Source organism: Aphanomyces astaci (assembly GCF_000520075.1).
Source record: "Aphanomyces astaci strain APO3 unplaced genomic scaffold supercont1.6, whole genome shotgun sequence".
In the NCBI taxonomy this organism is placed as follows: Eukaryota; Oomycota; class Saprolegniomycetes; order Saprolegniales; family Verrucalvaceae; genus Aphanomyces; species Aphanomyces astaci.
Genome location: NW_009798269.1, coordinates 1,623,031 through 1,644,547, shown reverse-complemented (window position 1 = coordinate 1,644,547; position 21,517 = coordinate 1,623,031). Strand labels below are relative to the sequence as shown.

General features: G+C 49.6%; 4 protein-coding genes across 4 annotated transcripts; 2 read left to right on the top strand and 2 right to left on the bottom strand.

The window, feature by feature from the left end:
• The first annotated feature begins 1,967 nt into the window (after positions 1-1,967).
• On the top strand, positions 1,968-8,372 carry H257_03898 (hypothetical protein). The gene is made up of 6 exons (XM_009828197.1): positions 1,968-3,146; positions 4,308-4,432; positions 4,555-4,697; positions 5,094-6,078; positions 6,584-7,045; positions 7,720-8,372. The coding sequence occupies exons 1-6, from the start codon at positions 2,054-2,056 to the stop codon at positions 8,341-8,343; spliced, it is 3,432 nt and encodes a 1,143-aa protein (XP_009826499.1). The 5' UTR covers positions 1,968-2,053; the 3' UTR covers positions 8,344-8,372.
• Positions 8,373-8,867: 495 nt separating this feature from the next.
• Positions 8,868-10,979, bottom strand: H257_03897 (hypothetical protein). The gene is made up of 2 exons (XM_009828196.1): positions 10,542-10,979; positions 8,868-10,480 (listed from the first exon to the last, which is right to left on the bottom strand). Exons 1-2 carry the CDS (start codon positions 10,949-10,951, stop codon positions 9,004-9,006), a joined length of 1,887 nt encoding a protein of 628 aa, XP_009826498.1. The 5' UTR covers positions 10,952-10,979; the 3' UTR covers positions 8,868-9,003.
• Positions 10,980-11,598: 619 nt separating this feature from the next.
• On the top strand, positions 11,599-17,784 carry H257_03896 (hypothetical protein). Its single transcript, XM_009828195.1, has 13 exons — positions 11,599-11,691; positions 11,744-12,569; positions 12,701-12,898; positions 12,998-13,345; positions 13,427-13,553; positions 13,609-13,804; positions 13,987-14,133; positions 14,270-14,557; positions 15,240-15,333; positions 15,410-15,589; positions 15,642-16,178; positions 16,283-17,114; positions 17,335-17,784. The coding sequence occupies exons 1-13, from the start codon at positions 11,612-11,614 to the stop codon at positions 17,565-17,567; spliced, it is 4,086 nt and encodes a 1,361-aa protein (XP_009826497.1). The 5' UTR covers positions 11,599-11,611; the 3' UTR covers positions 17,568-17,784.
• An 89-nt stretch (positions 17,785-17,873) lies between these two features.
• Positions 17,874-20,065, bottom strand: H257_03895 (hypothetical protein; the record flags this gene model as incomplete). Its single annotated transcript, XM_009828194.1, has 1 exon — positions 17,874-20,065. Exon 1 carries the CDS (start codon positions 20,058-20,060, stop codon positions 17,874-17,876), a length of 2,187 nt encoding a protein of 728 aa, XP_009826496.1. The 5' UTR covers positions 20,061-20,065.
• Positions 20,066-21,517: the final 1,452 nt, after the last annotated feature.

The window sequence follows — 21,517 nt, the reverse complement described above, 5'->3', positions numbered from 1 at the left end:
ATTGAGCTTGGACTAAGGATTATAAAAATGCAGCTACCAAGTTCAATTTGTAAAGTAAAGTAAAAACTGCACGAGATATGCTCCAAACAACAATCAAAATTCGCAAATCAATGATTGTTTACGTATACATATATGGTGCACGTCACCGACTGTAGCTACATTTCACAAACCGTCTGGCTGCTATTTCATCACCATTTCTCAAACGAGAACAGCGTAGTTTTGACAGATCTCGTCGTTGTTACGTCTCAAAATCAAACTTAGCACCGAATTGGTCAGGTAATACTACGTAGTAGACTTTAAACCAAGTGGTATTTTTGTATAGGGCCAGTAGATTTTGGCGACGAAGGATATTGTAGAAATAAAACGCATACAATTGAGATTTAACGTGCCACATTTTAGGTTTACAGTTAACCGACAATGCAAAAACGATTGATAGAAAAATCTCATATACCTGAATTGGCCAATAGAAAAACGTCCTGTATCTGAATCGGCCCTACATGCAACTATTTTTGACCGGAAATTATACCACGTTCAAATCGTCCAAATTAGTCCACGTAGACTGACGGAACACGTGCAAATACACCACCTAACTGTAAATATAACCTCATGCATGCACGCCAAAAACCACGTGCAAACATTCTACGCCCGACCTCAAACATGCCAAAAACTGAAATATAGCTTACTTTGGGTGTGATTATATCCCGCAATAAACATCGTAACACCGCCCATGCCTCGTTATTACGTAGTATCAATGCTGTTGTACATGCTACCATGTGCTTGCGTTGATCGGTGATCTCTGAGCCACGAAGCAGCACATTAAAGACGCATTTTGGGCTAAAACTTCAAATATACCGTGAAAGATGACAAACAATTATTGTCATCTTGAGCTATAATTTATAGCATACATTGCTATGTTATGTTATAATTTTCTAACATTTAAATATCATGAAGTATTTTTAAGAGTTATGCAACCGTTTTGTGTGGAGTCAAGCAACTCAGCGCAATCGATTGAGGACGATGCCAATCTTTCAAAATGGCAATTAAAAGTAGTGCACGTTTCTTTCTTCCTCAGGCTGAACTCGATTTGATTCTAGTGCGTTGTATGGTGATGATGAACTATGTATGCACTGCCATTCGTTTGAGGATTGTAAAGTTGATCATTTCCCGCAGCCACCTGTAAAGCACTTACTGTTAGTTGCAGCGAAGCATGTAGACATCCTGGCTCATGTCGGCTTCAATGACAACTTTACTGAACCTTTAATCCACTTATTTTTGAACTTTAGGTTTTTAGTTTAAACCAGGCATTTAATCCAGTACTTTAATCTTACTGTTAACGTAACAACTATGCTGCCCAGTGAGTGGGCTGCGTCGCGCACAGGAAGCTGGCATGAACGCTGATCTTCGTGCTGTATTGGTCACAATGACCACAACAGCCTGATATGAAATTTGTGTTGCGGCTGCATGAGATGCCATGGACTGGAAGGACGCAAGCGATGCATGGCACAATGCCGAGGTGTTGACTGTGAATTCAGCTTCATTTGTCCATCAGATCACCTCACTCCTTGGCTGTTCTTGGCATGCCCATTCCAAGTGGATACTGTACCTCTATGATACCATTGCTTTCACCCCAATACATTTCGTGTTGCGCACACGATTAGGGAATCGTCCTTGAACGCCGATTCGTTGCCGTGTTGTTTGTCCAAGACGTCGCTGGCCGTGGTGCCTACTCGGTTGAACTGCGCCTTGTGTTCGCTGCGAGATTACAGGTATCGATGGCAGGCTGAGCCTACTGCCACAAAGGTAATTTATCGTGTTAACCCGCTCGGATGGTACTAAGTGTTTTGAACCAAGCGAGCTACCGAGCTACTACTGCATGTGCACCATGTGTTGGCTGTTAACAGTAAGCAGTCCTTCGTGTGAAACTCTTATTATCCGGATATCCGGATGAATGCCTTTGACGGTTCCCACTTGCATGAAATCATAGCGGCGCTACACCTTGTCGAGTCACATCGTTGCGTGAACCACTTCGTAGCAGCTTCCCTGATCCTCGTCCATGAAAGCGACCACTGGATTCCTCTCGAGCTTCATGCCTGGGAAGAAGTCCTCGGCTCCGCCAACGCCAACAAACTCTGGGCCTGCGCGGACAAGCGATTTTCCTTCGTCGACCACGGGTGCGAACCCGTTTGCGTCCATCGCGCAACCCATCACATCTACAACGGCGGGTAACCCATTCGCCGCCTCGTCGTCTTTGTCGGCAGAGCCCCCTGCGAAGAATCCGTTCGAGACACCATCGGCGAATCCATTACCCCCTCCCTCGGCCCCTCGAACCCAGTCTGGACATGCATCCAACAACTCTTCACCATCATCGAATCCGTTTGCCACGCCATCCTCATCCTCGAGGAACCTATCCATCGACCCCACGATGCCAGCCGCCACCATTCGCTCCACCGACTCGAATTCGTCCGCGGGCAGTCACCACAGCTTCTCAAAGTCATCCAAGCCGCCGCCAATGTCTTCTTCCACGACGCCGACGTCCAGTATGCGCGGCATGATGTCGTCGGCGTCCTCGTCTGTGTCCAAGATGACATCCGCGTTCACGTCGGCGTCTGTCATCATGGCACCGGTCAAGGGCATCGGCGCCATGACATCGGCGGCCGGGTCGGTCGTCGGGTCGGCTATGGCCCCCGTCGGCAAAGGCCTTGGCGTGATGACGTCCGCGGCGGGGTCGGCGGTCTCGTCGGCCGCCGACATGCTCATGCCTGCCGACTTTCCCAAGCTCTTTGCATCGTCGAAAACCGACATTTCAGGTTTTTACCATCCAGACATGGACAACGACTCTACGTCCAACGACGTGTCGGACGAGACCCGCGAGTTTCTCGCTGTATCAGGGCACAACCTCCACTCGGTCCTGTCCAACCCTCGCGGCGGCAACTGGGGCGACGCGCTGCTCGACGCCCTCACACTCCCCGGGGAGACGGAAGCTGTCCTCTCGGCCATGCTCACACTGCCGACCATCAGCCGCCGCGATTTTGACGGGTACATGAAGAACCTGAGCGAGTCGAGCGCGCTGTACGCGAAAAACCACGAGCGGCCAGTGAGGGAACAGCTTGCGTCGGCAAACGTCCCGACTGTCCAAGCGGCCAACGGTTCGCTACATATGTGACACTGCGTGATGTTACATGAATATGTGTGTGTGAGGACTGTATGTGCTGTGGTTGGTTATGCCTTGTGTATATCGAATAATGTTATTGCAGATTATATCTGTCTTATGTATGTACTTTTGACCAATGGGATTCATTCGTGGCGGTGGTGGTAACCTCGCTGTGGAAATGAGATACAGTCTTTATTGTCTGTCGTTTTACCCGTACATTCATTCTTTGCCAAATCTATCTATTGTACTTTCGAGTGAATAATTTCATTGTGTTGTGGTTTCTCGTTGGAATTTAAATCGATTTGATTGGCTACTTCAGTTGAGCTGAACATTATTAGCCAACCAAAACCCATTTCTAAATGAAATTCATCCAATCAGATCGATTGTGGATCGGTTTGGTCGATTGCACCCCGTCCCCAAATTTGTATATCAAATCTATCTATCGATGATCGATTTTTTGTGTTGTTCCTGACACTTTTGTAAAGAATTGTCCAGATTCACACGAATTTCAATCACACACGAATTCGATGTGTTGAATTGGTCGAATGTGAGTGGATAATCTAATGATTGGCTAGTTGATTCATGTTTTGTGTTTTGATTGGTCGATATATCGATTGTCTGCCGATTGGGTGCTTGCTGGTCATTCGATTGAGCAGCACCCAAACACTCGAATTTCGAATATATCGAATGAACCATATTTGGTGGTGTCGATGCATCATTCTCTAGTTTAAACACAACAATATACTTTCTCTGTTCCAGGTTACTGCCGACATTTCAAAGTTACTGGCGACATTTGCATTTCATTGGCTGTAATTCTTCAATTTCTATCGAACATTTATGACATTTCATTGGCTTACAATTCCTTATTATAAACCAATCTTTTGCGAAAATTCATGCAATTCCCAAAGTATCATTCACCCCCAAATTGAGTGACGGCTCGATTGTCAGTGTCAAAGTAAATGTCGGCAGTAACCTGGAACAGAGAAAGTATTGTCTTGCTTTAGAAGTTATATATATGCGACGAATGCTCGCTCTTCCATGGCATAATTTATTCTAAAACCTAAAAAATAAATAAATGTTTACTTGCATTTCAAAGAACCTGCATCGTATGGCCTTATGGAGCGTGGTTGAATCTGTGTGTGTGTGTGTGCTGTAGAGGACGTAGCGCTGTGCTTTCAAGCCGTACCCTCGCTGTACTTTAAGCCCGATTTCGATCTGACCAACCCCGCGACTTTTGACGCTGTCGTCGCGACCGATTCAATCCAAGTATCCCAGGAAAAGGTAGCCTTCGAACAGTGTACTGTCTGTATGGCTACAAGATATATCCAACCCCTCAAAACGAAATGGCCCTTATCGACAATGCTTGTGCATGACTATACCGTTGTTTGGTTTGGGTATTCTAGTTGTCTGGGTACTTGGATCGTGTCGAAGTGAGTTTGCTTCGTCAAGTGTCGTCGCGGTCGGATCGGTTCTTCGAAGCGTCGACTAGTCAAGGGGATATGCAAAAACGCGTGACCCAAGCCTGTGACCAAGTGCGCCACTTGCGGTACAGTGCACTTTGATATCTATCTCTAGCTATATGCCGATATATATATATATATTGTGTTTCTTTTACCCCAAATTTGGACTTGGATGCTAACTCCATCGATCAATATAAATGTTTATGCTGACTTTTGTATGTAAGTGTCACGCGAATTCCATATATGCATGCACACGCGAATTCAATGTTGAATTGGAATCGAACGAGTGGATCATTTGATTGGCTACTTGATTCGTGATATCTGGGATTTGATTGGTCGTATGTATATATATCGATTGTCTGCCATGATTCTGTTGATTCTGTTGATTCGGCACCCCCACTCGCAAATATTTCGAATCGACTTGACAATATATATAATATACAACTGTCTGTGGTGTATGATATATATATATACGTGTGTAGGACAACGATGGACCGGCTACGCAATTCGTTGGCTGACAAATCGCTTGCGATCTTGCAACTGCATCGCAAACAGAAACGTCTGGTCGACTTGCACGAGCTGATGGTCCAGATCGAAGACTTGAAGCACACAGAGAGCAGCGTGGAGGCACTTGTGCACGGCCACGACTACACGGGCGCGCTCGACGTGATCGACCGAGCACTGACGACGATTCACCAGATGACGGGTATCCACTGCGTCCGGGCGGTGGGCGACAAGCTGCTTGCGTACCGGAGCTTTATCGGGGTACAAATGGCGGCGCGGTTCACGTCGGTTGTGACGTCCCCCGACTGGCCATTTTTTGATGCCACACTGGCACAGAAAAACAATTCTACCACCCAGCCCCCGTCGTCGTTGGCGTACCAGCGCCTCCAGCTCAAGCAAAAGGAGACGACAGAGGAGATGCAGCAGCTCATGGACGCTCTTTTCCGCGTCGACCTCGTGCCCGACGTCATGGCCAAGTACCGCGGTCACATGACGGACGAGATCAAGATTGTGGTCAAGACTGTGGTCAGCGAAACCATCGCGACGTCGTCGTCGTCCGACCCCGCGGCGCCAGACGTGAGCTCGCAACTGCGCGCGCTGAGCTCGGAGGAGTTTTTGAACTGCGTGCAAATGATCTTTGAGCACTTGTTGGTGGTGCTACAGCGCGCCATGTCGGTCCAGACGATGCTAGCCCACATGTATAACGTCGCGGCAAAGTCCGACGACGACGTTGCTGACACGTCAGAGCCACGACGGGATGCGCCTGCCGCCGCCGACTGGTCGCCAGACTGTGACACAGATGCAAGCGTGCATGATGAAGGAGGGTCAGAACGACTGGGCGAGTGGCAAGAGAAGAAGAAGGCGAGTAAAATCATCAAAGAACTGGAAGACGCGATTCGGAAAACGTGCGAGTTCTCACAGCGCAGTGTGTCCAACCTGTTTGGCGTGCGAAAAGAAGTCCAGGTACGAGGATGGATACCCGACTCAAAACAACACGATATATATATATATATATTGTAAATTCGCTATATATTTCCAAAATTCGCGTATGTCGAATCACGATGGAATCACGCTGCAAGTTTTGATTGGCTGACTATACTTGTCCTTTCGAGCCAATCAAATCCCCACTCAAAAATGGAGTAGCCAATCACGTCGATTCTTGATTCAATTCGGCGAGATATACATTCGACGGGGTCTGGAAATAATTCGTACCAAATATACCACAATATTGTGTTTGCTTTCCAGTGAATAATTTCGTGGTTTCTCGGTGGAATTTAAATCGATTTGATTGGCTACTTCAGATGAGCTCAAAATTATTAGCCAATCAAAACCCATTTCTCAATGAAAGTCAACCACCAATCCGATCGATTGTGGATCGGTTTGGTCGGCGCGATTCGATTGCACCCCCTCCCCAAATTTGTATCAAATCGACAATATATATGAGGACTGATCCATCGACCGAGACTAGGCCAACTATACCATGCCCCAGCTGCGGTCGCTATATGACGCCACGATGGCGTTCGTGGTACAGATCGAACAATCGACGGGCAAGACCGACTACACGCTACGCGGCGCCTTGTTCAACCAACTCAAGCTCTTCCTTGAAAAGTATCACCAAGCCCAAACCACCAAGCTCGTGTCCACCCTCAACCATGAATTGTGGAAAAATGCCGAGATTTCGGCGGCGAGGCATGCCGCCCTCGTCGATGTCGCCACCGGCAAGGGCGTATCGCTCGTGCTATCGCATGACCAAAGCGTCGGAGCCGACACGGCGGCGCCGTTGAAACAGCTGACGCTCCCCACTGCATCGTTTCGAGTGGTGTGGTCGGTGCTACTTGCGATGGAGATTGTGATGAATTACTTGAGTTTGGCCGTGAATTTCCCAGTGTTGGCCACCGACGTACTCCAACGAACGACGGAAATCCTGCGGGTAAGTTGTCCAGGAGTATATATATATATATATGTAGGTGTGCATTGCGTATTGTGCGATCAACATATATATATATAATATATATGTGTGGGTGTGTGTGTGGGTGCAATCCGTTGAGAGTTTTCGCATTGGATTGTAGGAAAAAACATGGTTCAATGCCAACGCGCTCGAAAGGATATGTATTTATATATATTATATATTATATTTTTTATATCGATTAAAAAAAATTCACATCGTTTCATTGCTTTTTTGATATGTACGAAAACCATGGAATAGTAGAATTTTCGTTGGTTTAGATCCAAATAAAAAAATACTTTGAAGTACTGCTTTAGACTGTTCATAGTGCGATGATGCATTATTGATTGCCTTGTTCGAGCAGCGATAGTGTTATGTGTTTTCTCCAATGGAGTACAGAGGGCGACCCGATTTTAAGCGACACTTGCTACTTCGAATTTACCAATTCATCGGAAATGATTGGTTGAATAACTTCGAACTTCGATGGAAATCTCTAGCGAATCACAAAATGACTTTTACAAATTCAAATCTTATTGGCCATAATAATATTCTGTGCTTCCATAAAATTTCGGTGTCCCCTGTTGTAGTTAGTATATATACTGTATGCCAACAACAAATATGATTGTATCTTTTTTAATAATACTAATTGTTATTAATAGTTGTACAATTCGAGGACAACACAGCTGGTGCTGGGTGCTGGCGCGATGCAAGCGGCGAATTTGAAGAGCATTTCCGCCAAACACTTGGGGCTGGCATCGCAGTCGTTGGAGGTGATCGTCGCGTACATCCCGCACATCAAGTGTCAGCTATCGGCGTTGCTCACCCAGCGCCAGAAATTGCTGCTGGACGACTTGGACAAGGTATTGCAAGACTATGTCGAGCACAACAGCAAGATCTTTGGCAAGTTTATCAGCATCGTTGAAGACCAAATCATGAAACAATTTCTCGAGCATATCGACCGCGATGTCGACTATGATGACCCGACCCTTGTGCTCCCGACCGCGCCGCTCAAAGGCATTGCACAAAACACAGTCAAGCTGTACCAGGTGCTAAGTCCGGTGCTGCCGCCGCTGCAGATGCAGGCCGTGTTCTCGAGGGTATTTGACATGCTCGAGCACAAAATGCCCAGTTGCTTCAAGGCCGTGCAGCCCCACACGGCCGCCGGCAAGCGGCGCGTCGTGGCCGATGTGGTCGCGTTCGTCGACAGCTTTCACGAACTCCGAGGTGTTGTCGACCTGCGAGGTGACCAGCTCGTAGCGCATTTTAAATCGAGCTATGAATAAACAAACAGCAAACACACCCCTTGTTCCAAACATTATATTGTTTGTCCCATGAGAATATACACTTTACGAGGATGTCATCACTAGAATATGCGAAACATATACTAGTAGAATAAGCTAGTCCCTGATTATATTATTGCCCAATTTATACTTCGAACCTTTGGTTCCAAGCACTCAAACTACTATTAATAGTAGTAATTTCGAAAGAAACTTGTCAACTTTCATAAAAAAGACGCCTCTATTTGTATGTTTTGGCGAAAAACGCGATATGTCGTAAAATATTGAATTCTCCAACTTATGGATCCAGAGAATTTTTCAGTTTTTGCCGATTTGTTCGAAATTGCCAAAATATCGACCTTTGTTTCGACCTCGGGACTCAATTATATTTTATTCGATTTGTTTTATTTTTCTATGTAAATCTAATAATATCTTTTTTACTAGTACTACGTTGTACCCTACTTCGAACTATAAACAGCATAAATCATGAAGTACTATTAGTATACAGCTGTACTGGTAGTTCACAGATGTGCAAGTCGGTGTACTTCACCTAATTTTTATTTATTTCTCGGCGGATTTGATATCATCCACACAAACACACACACGTGACCATGTACTATTATTGCTTTCACAGAGGTTGTCAAAAGGAGACGATGATTCCTCCATCTACTTGGGTGATTGGGCGATGGCGTGCACCGTGTCCAACGCTTCCGTGAGTGCTTGGGCAAACTTGGGGCTGGACGTGGTGGGGCAATCGACAAAGCTCGTGATATTGATGGGCAGGTGGTCGTTCTGGATGAGGTAGCCGACGCCGTAGCCCGTGGGCGCCACCGCGCCAAAGCAAAAGTAGTCGAGGAATGGCATCGTCACGTTGCTCGACGAGATTTGAAAGTTGGTCGCGTTGCGGCGGATAGTCGACGTTAAAAAGTCATGTGACACGCCCGACGTACCAGCGACGTGGTTGAGCATCGTCAGATGGCGGTCCACGCCGAGCCCCTTTTGCGCCTCCTTGGCGTTGGCCACGTGCCGGTCCACGGCTTTGACGAGAAACTCACGCTGGGACGCCACCGACGCGCCGGACGAGACGGCCGACACGAACCGCAGCGCCTCCGACGTCGCCGACCGGATGGTTTCAGTGCGGCCGTGGAAGAAACCGCGCGTCGAGCACGACTCGTAGGTCGGGGGGAGGCGGTGGTGTTGGTTGAAGAACGCCAGCTGCAGCGCCATTTGCACCACTCCGTCCGGGCTCAGCCCCCACGTCTTGATCGTGTTCTTGCCAAAGCCCTTGTACCGCAACAAGTGCGTTTCGTTGTTGGCCGTGTCGGCCGCGGCGCGGGCCTCGGCGGCTTCAATCGCTTTGTGCGCGGCCGCGTCGAGCGAGAACGCGAGCGGCGACGTAAAGGATAATGGCGGCGTGTCAAAAGACCCTTTAGCAGCTACGAGCGGCGCGTACCCAGAGTCTGTCTGGTGGACGTCGTGCCACACTTCATGCAGCCAACGGTTCCAGTTGGTGCCATCGGAAAACGTGTGCTCAAAGTTCACGGCCACGTGGCCGTCGGGGTAGGCGATCAGCTGCAGCTTGTCGAACCATCGGTTGGCGCCGCGGTCGCCGTGGAGGGTCGCGGCGGACAGCGCCGAGTCGTCCGTGTACGTCGTGTCATCCAGCACGAGCACGAACAGCGCCGAGTCGATAGTGTCGAGGGAGGCTTGGTTAACGGGCTCTTGGCGTAGGTCGGAGCGAACGGCCGCCCACACATCGCGGTCTTCAGATGTGAGCACGGCGAGGTTGGGGGCGGTGGAAGCGGACACGCCGTGGGTGGAAATGTGGCTTAGAGACGCTTGCAGAGACTCCTGGGACACGATTTTCTTGCCGTCCAACACTTGCACCTTGTAGAACGCGTTGCGGTGCAGCACCACAATGTGTTCCGATCGCGGGTGAAACTTGAGCACGTCCATCGACGGCTGAGGAATCTTGGCCGTGCCCAGTTGCTTGGCGTACGCCGCCATGCACTGCTTCGGGTCTTGCTCTAATGTGCCCGACTTGACCTTGTCAAACCACTTGAGAACCGACACGACGATCGTCGACGTGCGCGTGAGCGGGTCTGCCAAAACGCTGCCCGCGGGTTCGTTCACCAAGCCGTACCTGCTCATCGTGTCGTGATGAGGGAGAAGTATGGAGGGGGCAGGTGCGTGGATGTACGTACCCTGGGTTGACGTTGATGGGATTCGGGTACCGCCCGCCCAGATACATGGCATCCCACCACGCTTCGATGTAGCTGAACGGGTACGCGCGCCCCATGGCGTTCACAAACTCCTGCTTGATCAGGTCGTCTTGCAACGTCCGGCCCACACTTCGGTTTTGGCCCAAGCCAAAGTCCTCGACGAGTTTCTTGTGCTCCTTGTACTCGTCCGGCGTAATGAGCGGCTGGACAGACTTGAGGTACTTCTCCAGTGTGTCGTTCAGTTGTGGCACCGGCAAACGAGGGACGTCGTAGTCGTTGTTGTTCACAAGCTTGAGGAACCAGCTGGGATGCTTCACGGTCTCATCCGCCGCCGTGGTAGACAGCGCGCGGCGGAGCGTAGACGACGCAGCAGGACGAACGGGAAACTTCATGACGATCGGGGAAATGGCAACTTCGTCGAGGCCCCAGAACCGCCACAGTGTCCGGATAAATCATTTCCGGATTGTTCCTATGGTATCTTAATATATTTCTCAACCATTTTTCCGTTTTATAGCACAATATACACTACAATTATGACAAGGTGAGTCTAACGTGTAGATGGCCAGTTTATGGGGCATGGGACAGTTTAAGGTGCACTCAAAATGGCCAATGGAATTACTTGATTTTTGGAATAGCCAATCGAATCACTAGAAAAATGAAATCACCAAAAAATAAGCAAAAACAGCATAAGCTTAAACCGTGCACGATAAACCGTCCACCTATTTTGCCTTGATTTCAGTGGAAATCGAAGTAAATGAAAGTGATTCACAAGCCGATTAATAAGCAAAAGAATGCCCAACCTTTCGGCCGTTCTAACTGTAAGAGACGAATAAGGTGAATTCTACGACGAGGTCTCTTTCAAGTGCACCATCAATTGGCCATTTACGTTACGGCATTGTTGCGATTGCAATACAAATGCATCTATTGTTCGCTGGTACGTATCAATTACACTGGTCGCAGACGTCGTCCAGGTTAAACGGCAGCAGCGTTTCAGGGTTTGCTGTAACCGACCGTTTCGTTTTGAAACCGATACATCCAATTTGGTTAGGGCGATGGACGACCGACGGCGCGCCGGCAGCGACGCCGCCGGAGAGGATGGCGGTGTCAACGACAAGATCACCGTACGACCAGAGTACGAACCCTACATATACATATATCCGTTCCAGCGTCACAATATGCGTTAGATTCGTGCTGGGGGTTCGCGGGGCCGTCCAAAGCAACGTCGAGTTTGGGTCGGACACGCACTTGCTCTTTCCCGCGGCCCACCACGTGTGTCTGTTCAATTTGGACAGACGGACCATGGAGTTCTTGCACCCGACGCGCGGGATTCGCAGTGTTCAGAGCATGTGTGTGTCTGCCAACAAGGAGCTGTTAGCCGTGTGTGAGCAGCAGGCGGTGCGGTATTCCAAGAGCATCAGCGACCAATTGGGGGTGAGTCCCAACCAGATCTCCATCTACAAGCTGTCGTCGCGGTCGCGGCTCAAGACGTTGCCGTCGCAGTCGCACTCGCCGATTCTGTCGGTGGCGTTCTCGGCCGACAACAAGACCCTCGCGACGCTCGAAGACGCGCCGTCGTACCGTATCGGGTACTGGAAGTGGAGCACGTCGAAACTGGTCGCCCACGCGCAGTGTCCGTCGCGAGGCATGCGGATCCGTATTTGCCCCGTGAACGCCAACTTTGTGACGATTTCCGGACCCATGGTACTGCGGGCATGGACACTCTCGTCGGCGGGGGACCTCCGCATGACCAACTTGATCCCGCAGATCCGGGAACAAGAGCACTTTGTCGACCACGTGTGGGTGCGCGAGTTTCTCGTGACTGTGTCCGAGATAGGCACCCTCCTCACGTTCCGCGCCACCGACGACGACGGCGTCGAGCTTGTTCACTCGACCAAACTCAGTCAGCTATCTGCCCACTTGACCCTCGGCAAGATTGAGACCATCACGGCCAGCTCCAAAGGGTTTGTCTTGGCGGGCGCCGCCGGGTGTTTTGGGGTGTTTGAATTTTCGGTACAAATGAAATGTACCCACGCTGGAGCGTATAAAAATGTGACACTGTCACGCTCGTCGATTGCGATTGCTTATATGATGATGTCACATATAATATGGAGTGAGTACATATGCATTGAATCGTCGATTAGGACGACCCGAAAGACCCGTTCATTTTGATCCGCGCCTTGTCTGCCGGAGACATGACCATCGAGAGCCTGGCCATCTCGCCCAACTGCGATACGGTCGTGGCATATACAAGCAACCAGCGACTCGTGACTTTTGCCATGGGTTCCATCGACATCGTCCAAGACAACTCACACGCTGAATTCCGAGATTTAATCCCCAATGTACCGACGACCCCATATCGTTATGTTTTGGACATTGAAATGGAACTCCTATATATATATATATATCGGTGTGTCATCGGGGTGTTTGGGATGATGTAGGGTACACACTGTGGCGGCATCTTGACGTTTGACATTTGCCTGCAAAAGCCGATCATTGTCACATGCGGCACAGACAAGACGATTCGGTCGTGGAACTACCACTTGGCCGCGTACGAGGTAGTGGCGCAGCTGTCGGAGGAGCCGACGACCATCAGTTTGCACCCCGCGGGGTTCCAGATTGCCATTGCGTTCAAGGAGCGTGTGCGGCTGTACAACATCCTTCAAGACGGACTGCGCGTGCTGCGCGAAGTGTCGATGAAAGCCGCCAACGTGCTCCAGTTTGCCCACGGCGGGCACCTCTTGGCCTGTGGCGCCGGCCTCAACGTGTACATTTACCGCACGCATTCGGTACGGCAACGTCCAAATGATGTGATATTTTTTGCCATGTCAATCTTGTATATGACCATGTATGTATGTATACACTTGCAGTGCGACCTCGTCCACACGTTCACGGGGCACATCAACGTGATTCAATGCCTACGGTGGACAATCGACGACAGCATCTTGTACTCGGCGGGCAATGACGGAGCCATATACTGCTGGAACATCCACACTGGTCCGACGAGACTTTAAATATGAGGAGGCAACGTTGCTCACCAACTTTGCACTAGGCAACCGTTGCGATGACATGCAGCTCGTGGTGAAACATACTAAGTTTACGTCGGCGGTCATCGACGCAGACAACCCCAAGTACGTGGCGGTGGGGGGCTCGGACGGCAAGTTGCGCGAAATCATTGCCGGCGAAGAAGCGAATTGCGTCGATGTTGGCACCCCCCTGACCCACCTTGCCTTGACAAAGTCGAATCGGTGCGATCTGATAGTCTATCTCGTTGTTTAGTGTATATATATATTTGAATATATATGGCGCGGGTGTATGGGTGGGTGATATTCATTCAGTCCAAAACAACAACATCCCAATCCCCACCCAATCTATTTTTGCTTCCAATGGACCAAGTGTAAATGATATATATATATTTGTCTACTTGTAGATGGCTATTTGTGTCCACTCGAGTGGGGACCGTCTATGTCTTTGCGTGGCCATTGGGGGCTCAGACGACCCCCGTCCACGACATTTCCGTGCACAGTGAACCCATCACCCAGCTTTGTCTCACCGACGACGATCGGTACTTGATCAGGTATTATGTATATACATACGATGTCCCCGTTCTCTCTGCCAAAGTAAAAACCAAACAAATAAGATGGGGGGGGGCTGTGTTGGTTGATTGTTCAATCTTCAGTAGTTGTGAAACATAACCCAAACTGGTCATGTAGCTCGTCAGACGACGGATGCGTGAGCATCTTTCGTGTGGACGACAACTCGGGGTATTTGGATGTGGATCTCGTGCACCGCAAGCTGCCGGCCATGACGACGGACGCGGTGCTCGTGTCGCGCGAAGAGATCGAAGACAAGAACGAGCAGCTGACCGACCTCCAGCAAAAATACGAACAAGTCAAGAGCGACATGGACTTTTCATTGCACTCGAAGGAAAACGAGTGGATCGACCGGCTGCGGTTCTTAAAAGAAGAGTGCGAGCGGTCGCTAGTTCAAGAGCGAATTCGGTACCAAATCTGTTATATACAGTATTGTGTGGATTCGGTAGTACAACTAGTTCAAGAGCGAATTCGGTACCAAGTCTGTTATATACAGTATTGTGTGGACGAATCGGCGCTATTGGCTAATCTAAATTTGATTGGCTCGAAAGGACAAGTATATTCAACCAATCAGAACTCCAGTATATGATTCAATCTGGATTCGACAACCCGCGCGAATTTTGGACGTTTAGAGCGAATTCACAGTATTATTCTGTCCTTTTACCCCAAATTTGGTTGACTCTTGTGCTGATTCTTTGCCAAATCGATCGATCGATATCTTCTTTGTACTGACTTTTGTATGTAAAAACGGGTGGTGATTGATATCACACGAATTGAAGTCATACACTAATTCGACATGGATGATGGTTTCCTGCAATCTGATTGGTTAAATCCTTCGGTCGATTCTTTGTACGTTTGGTTGTGTGGTCGATTCATTCTCCATATATGTCGCTCCAGCTTAGAATAAACAAAACAATATAAACGGTAGCATAGACGTTTGCGTGGAATCGTGGATATTGATGGGGGAATAGTTCGATATACATTGGTGGGCGTTTTGGGGTTGATATTGTTGTTCATTTTAACACTGTAAATAAATATATAATACTTGTCAATATATAATACATATATCATTATTTGTTTATACATGTAGATATGAAGAGTTGGAGCAGCGGTACCAGAATTCCCTGCGCAAACACAGCGACGAGGTTGCGCAGAAAGAGTCGAACCACGCTACGTTTTCGCAAGTGCGTGGAATATATATTATGATTTTTCGATACTTGGTATTATTTTATTATACATTCATTGATCATTAACACGAAGGAACTCGAAAACCGATACGAGCACAAACTGGCCATGGAAATAGCTCGGTACGACCGGCTGTCGGAAGAGATGGAGACCACGCGGCAGCAATGCGCCATGTTAATTGAAGCGCAAGACAAGCAGCAAAAGGTCGTCTTGGAGAACGAGCGGCGCGCCGCCAACTCTCGCGCCAAGGAGCAGGTTCAGCAGATCCATGTTTGACAAAACGTATGATAAAGCTGTGGCATGGCAGGTGGAGCTGATCAAGCGGGTGAAGGAAGATTTGACGTACAACCACGTGAAGTTTGAGGAGATTTTGAGTCAGCAGGAAGAAGACTATGAGTTTCAAATCCAAAAGCTCAAGCAAGAATACGAAGGCCAGTTGACGGTGGAGCGCCAGAACACGGCCATCAAGGAGACGCAAATCACGGGCAAAAACAGCAAAATCGACTCACTCAAGAAGAAAATTCAAGAGCTCAAGGCGAATGCATCGGCACGGGACATCCTCTTGTCCACGGAGAAGGCCAAGACGGTTAAACTGGAGACGGCGCTGGCCAACTACGAGCGGCACTTTGACGGGCTGCAGGGCAGCATTGACGAAAAGGAAAAGGCGGTGCAAGGCCTGAAAGCATCCAACCGGGTCTTGGAAAGCTTTCGATTTGTACTGGACCACCGCGTGGAGGAACTGCAAAGTGAAAAGTCGCCGATGCAAAAACTCATTTCTGGCCTCGAATCGCACATCCACGACGTGCAAGAGGAAATGGTCGACCAGTTTCATCAAAAAGACTTGGTAAAGCAACCCAATGTCGTGTCCATGTCGAGAAGTAGACTGGGGGTGTTTCGGGGTTCTGGGGCTCGAAATTCTCTTACAAATGACTGTATTGTTGTTTGTAGGCCGAAGAAACGCTGGCGTCCAAGGAAATCAAGATCAAAGCACTTACGAACGAAGTCAACGCCCTGCGCCTTATCACGCGCAAAAAAGAGTCTGAGATCGGTGCCATGTCGAGGGAATTTGCCCGGATTGTGTTGATTTCAAACCCCAAGGAACTCGAACGCGCCGTGAAGGAGGCGTACATTGTATATGTCAAGGGGGAGGCCCCCAAGGATAAGCGCACCCGCAGCATCTTGAGCTCGTCTTCAAAGGGCGACGACGACCCCCAGTCCCATGCGGCTCTGGCCGGCCTCGGCGGCGACGACAACCGCGAAGTGGTCCAAGAAGCATGCAAGCAAATGCAGTTTATGCACCGATCCGTGAGCACGCTCAAGAACGCGCTGCACCACGCCAAGGCGGAAGCCGACCACCGCCACCGCGAAGCCGTCACGGAAGGCAACATCCTGCTCCAGGACATGAACCATTTGAGGAAAGCCAACAAAACGCTTGAGCTCAAGGTGAAAGAGATGGAGAGCGCGCTGTACTTGGCCACCCAATCCCATGATGGCAAAAAGAAGTCCAAACTGCCACAACAGCAGTTAAATGTCGATGCCAAGCCAGGAGGCAGCTTCCTGTCGCCGCTCAAAAAGTCGGCGTCGGCGGCGCTGACCGCCCAGCGTCTAGTCGTGGGCAGTGTCTTGCCGTTTCGAGCGATCGAACAGGCCAAAGACGCGTCGAGAGTGATCAACGCCGCGACGGCGATGGAGTATCGCCAGCAAATTGACGCGCAAAGGAAAGAAATCCAGCGGCTCAAAACCCAAGTGGGGCTTCTCCTCAATGAGAACGCGACCAACGGTAACGTTACGTCCTTCAACTGTTATATTATGCCTATGTTGTTGACTACATGGGAAGAAATAACCTGCTTGGTGTTGCCCTTGATTTGAACTGTTTGCATGTTGTGGACAATACTTGGTACTGTACTACGTAACGAGTCGTGTGATGCTAGAATGGAGAGTGCACGAAGTAGTGTAGAATTTCCATCACATGCTTGCTAAATGTGAAAATGGGGCAATAGGCGACCCAGCCACCACCACCACGAGCACAAACCACCCCGATGTATTATCTGCTACCAACTCAAAGGCCAAGGGAGTTCACCTGTCTGCCACCCAAACGGCTCATAGCATTACAAGGCGGCAGTCGTTCGTGTTTTCGAGCGATCCATCCTTTGCCAACGAGCCCAACCTCGACCAACATCACTGCGACAACTCAAGTTCCCCCAACAAGAGTGACAGCGCCGCTGCAACATAATCATGTTTCAGTCTAAACTGTAGTAGTCTTGGTCGAGCTGGGTTACTAGCATACAGTACAGTACCAATGTCCCGACAGTAGTGCAGACTGACATTCCGACGTTATCCGAGCTAGAGCGTTCTTTCCGTCGACTACTTCTTTACGCCAATGAATGAACGATGGCGAGGTTCGTACAGTAGCTGCGAATCCAATCGAAACATCATTCGTGTCTGACAAATCGTTGTTGATCGTCATACGTACTTTGGTGTTATAAACTCAATCCAATAACCTTCACAGCCATGACAAGACATCAAAAATGTAGCACAGTTACGAGGAATATTCCCACTTGGACGTGGAAACAGTCTTAGCCTGAAACGTTGTGCACAGTGGTTGTTGGGGCATCGACGAATTACATTTCGTGTCTGCTTTGAACATGAGCGTGTAATTCCCGTCCGTGACAACTCGGTGCAGACCGCGGCCAATCGTGTTTGTGTAAATGCCCACATCCGTCGCCCCCACTCGGAACTGAACGACTTGTGCATTTCCAGCCCCCAGTTGGATCTTTTCAAATTTGATCAGGCGCTTTGTCTCAGGCACGTTGCCTTGGCGAGTGTCTTGACGCACAAACAGCAGCACCACTTCCTGGCCAGCCACCGACCCCGCATTGCGCACTGTCACATTTATATCAACGGTATGCCCCTCCGCCACACGCAGACTCACGTTGGAGTACTCGAACGTCGTGTAGGTCAAGCCCGCCCCAAATGGCCACTCGTGCTCGCATTCGCCAAACGTCTCGTTCACGACGCACCCGAGGTTCTGTCGGTGGTAGTACGGCACCGCGCTGTCCGCCATAGTCTTGGGGTACGTAAACGGCAACCTGCCGCTCGGATTCACAGACCCCAAGAGGATGTCGGCGATGGCCGTGCCGCCCAACTCACACGGCAGCATCGCGTTCAGCACGGCGTGGACTACGTCCGGAAGCCCCCGCAGCAAGCGAGGACGACCTTGCACCAACACCAACACGACCTTGGTCCCCGTGGCCGCCAGCGCCCGGACGTACTCTTGCTGACCGCGAGGCAAGTCCAAGTCGTCAATGTCGCCCTGTTTCTCCGCGTACGGCCCTTCGCCTAGCACCACGACCGTGTAGTCGGACCGAGAGGCTTTCTTGACTGCATTAACCAGCACATCTTCGGTATACGCGCCGTGGATATCGACCCCTGATATGGCTTCGATGGCGCAGGAAGGACACGCGACGCGCAGCGCGTCTTGGACTGTCTGTCCGTGCGGAAACAAGGCGTTGTCAGACGACAGCCCCTGCCACGCCAGACTCCATCCCCCGCAGAGGTTCCCGATACTGGCGATGGATGGACCCGTGAGGAAGATACGACTGGATACAGCGATGGGCAATGTCGAGTTGACGTTCTGGAGCAGCACGATACTCTCGGACGCGAGTTTGTACGCGAGTCGTTGGCTGGCCGCGTCGCCCACCAAGTCGACGACGTCCTTGCCGGGCACGGGGACCTCGTACAGGTTGAGACATAGCTTGAGTGCCGTGATGCGCCGGACCGACTCGCGCAGCCGGGCGACGTGAAGCTGGTTTTCTTCTTTTAGGAGGGCGAGGGTGTGGTTGATAAAGAGAGTGTCCGATGCGACCATGCTCATGTCGATGGACGTGTGTGACAGCGTCTGGCGCACCGCGTCGCGGTCGGACGCGGCCACGTGGTGGAAGTTGTGGAGGTCGTTGATGACGGCCCAGTCAGTGACAAGCATCCCTTTGAACGCAAGGTCGTGGCGCAGCAACTTGACGAGCAACTTGTGGTTGACCCCCATGGGTTTGCCGTTGACCGACATGTAGCCCATCATGCCCGTGAGCACACCAGCGTCGATGGCCGCGACGAACGGTGGCATGTGGTAGTTGAGCAGGTCATAGTCGGACAGTGTCACAGGGTCGCGGTCGTGGCCCGTGGGGGTGGCTGCGTACCCAATAAAGTGCTTGAAGCAGGCTGCGATCGTGTGGTTATCTTGGAGCCCGCGGACGATGGCGCGCCCGAGCTCCGCTACCACGTACGGGTCCTCGCCGAACGTTTCGTACACGCGTGCCCACATCTTAGAGGTTGGGACGTCCAGGATTGGCCCGAAGATCCAAGGAATCCCCGCAGCCACTGTGTCCCGACCCGTGACGTCCCCCATGTCGCGCACCAGCTTGCGGTTGAACGACGCCGCCGCGTTGATCTGCTGCGGGAACATGACGGCGTTTGTCACGTAGTTGGCGCCGTGCACAGAGTCTAGTCCGTACAGGATCGGGTGTTTGCTGTGCACGGCGTGGATCAACTGGATGGACGTGATCAAGGCGCGCCACTCCGTCGCCGTCCACCCCGCCTTGGACCCAACCGGACCCTCGGCGAACGGCGAGGTCAAGTACGACCCCACGTGGAGCTTGGCCATGGCCTCCACCTTGGTAGCATTGAGCGTCATGTCGCTGTTGAGGACGGTCGCGATGTCCACTTGCGTCATTTGTCCCACAAGTTCTTCGACTGTCTACAGTAGGAGCGTTCGACATGTTATCTCCTAAGGTAGGGTAGGCGTCAAAGATGTATTAAATACCATATTCGCCACTGTCACATATGCAAGGCTATGGCATGCGTCGAAGCTGTTGGGTCGAGCATGCGCTGCTGCGACCACCCATAGGCACGAGGTCACCAATAAAGTGATACACGAGCTGTGAATCATGTTCGTCATAATTCAGAAAATGACATGAAATATGGGCGACAATAACTGCACCACGCATTACATTTTCGATTTGTTGAGAACAAATTGGCCAGGATTTAATCAATTTCACTTACAAATGCCTAGTGATTAAATTTGAGGAACTATTTGTTCAAGAAAATAGGGAAAACGTAAAGCATATTGCACTACGTTGCATTGGGCCAATCACATCGCTAGAAAATAGGCATATTCATGCATGTTTGAGCTTCAAGCTTCCAAGACGATACTTCTTTGACGACGTACTACTTACTATTAATTGTACGCCATCGTGCTGAGCTCACCTGAACAAATTGGCCAGGATTTAATTAATTTCACTTACAAATCCTTAGTGATTAAATTTGAGAAACTATTTGTTCAAGAAAATAGGGAACACGTCATGCATATTGCACTACGTTTCATTGGGCCAATCAAATCGCTAGAAAATAGGTATACTCATGCATGTTTGAGCTTCAAGCTTCCAAGACGATACTTCTTTGACGACGTACTACTTACTATTAATTGTACGCCATCGTGCTGAGCTCACCTGAACAAATTGGCCAGGATTTAATTAATTTCACTTACAAATGCCTAGTGATTAAATTTGAGGAACTATTTGTTCAAGAAAATAGGGAACACGTAAAGCATATTGCACTACGTTTCATTGGGCCAATCACATCGCTAGAAAATAGGTATACTCATGCATGTTTGAGCTTCAAGCTTCCAAGACGATACTTCTTTGACGACGTACTACTTACTATTAATTGTACGCCATCGTGCTGAGCTCACCTGAACAAATTGGCCAGGATTTAATTAATTTCACTTACAAATGCCTAGTGATTAAATTTGAGGAACTATTTGTTCAAGAAAATAGGGAACACGTAAAGCATATTGCACTACGTTTCATTGGGCCAATCACATCGCTAGAAAATAGGTATATTCATGCATGTTTGAGCTTCAAGCTTCCAAGACGATACTTCTTTGACGACGTACTACTTACTATTAATTGTACGCCATCGTGCTGAGCTCACCTGAACAAATTGGCCAGGATTTAATTAATTTCACTTACAAATCCTTAGTGATTAAATTTGAGAAACTATTTGTTCAAGAAAATAGGGAACACGTCATGCATATTGCACTACGTTTCATTGGGCCAATCAAATCGCTAGAAAATAGGTATACTCATGCATGTTTGAGCTTCAAGCTTCCAAGACGATACTTCTTTGACG

Excerpts from the sequence above, each read along its gene's own strand:
- H257_03898 (XM_009828197.1), top strand. The coding sequence starts at position 2,054 with ATGAAAGCGACCACTGGATTCCTCTCGAGCTTCATGCCTGGGAAGAAG. Across the intron at positions 3,147-4,307 it reads GACTGTCCAAGCGGCCAACG|AGGACGTAGCGCTGTGCTTT; the intron begins GTTCGCTACATA and ends TGTGTGCTGTAG. Across the intron at positions 4,433-4,554 it reads TCCAAGTATCCCAGGAAAAG|TTGTCTGGGTACTTGGATCG; the intron begins GTAGCCTTCGAA and ends TGGGTATTCTAG.
- H257_03897 (XM_009828196.1), bottom strand. The coding sequence starts at position 10,951 with ATGAAGTTTCCCGTTCGTCCTGCTGCGTCGTCTACGCTCCGCCGCGCG. Across the intron at positions 10,481-10,541 it reads CCCATCAACGTCAACCCAGG|GTACGGCTTGGTGAACGAAC; the intron begins GTACGTACATCC and ends CACGATGAGCAG.
- H257_03896 (XM_009828195.1), top strand. The coding sequence starts at position 11,612 with ATGGACGACCGACGGCGCGCCGGCAGCGACGCCGCCGGAGAGGATGGC. Across the intron at positions 15,590-15,641 it reads ACTCTCGCGCCAAGGAGCAG|GTGGAGCTGATCAAGCGGGT; the intron begins GTTCAGCAGATC and ends GTGGCATGGCAG. Across the intron at positions 17,115-17,334 it reads CAATGAGAACGCGACCAACG|GCGACCCAGCCACCACCACC; the intron begins GTAACGTTACGT and ends ATGGGGCAATAG.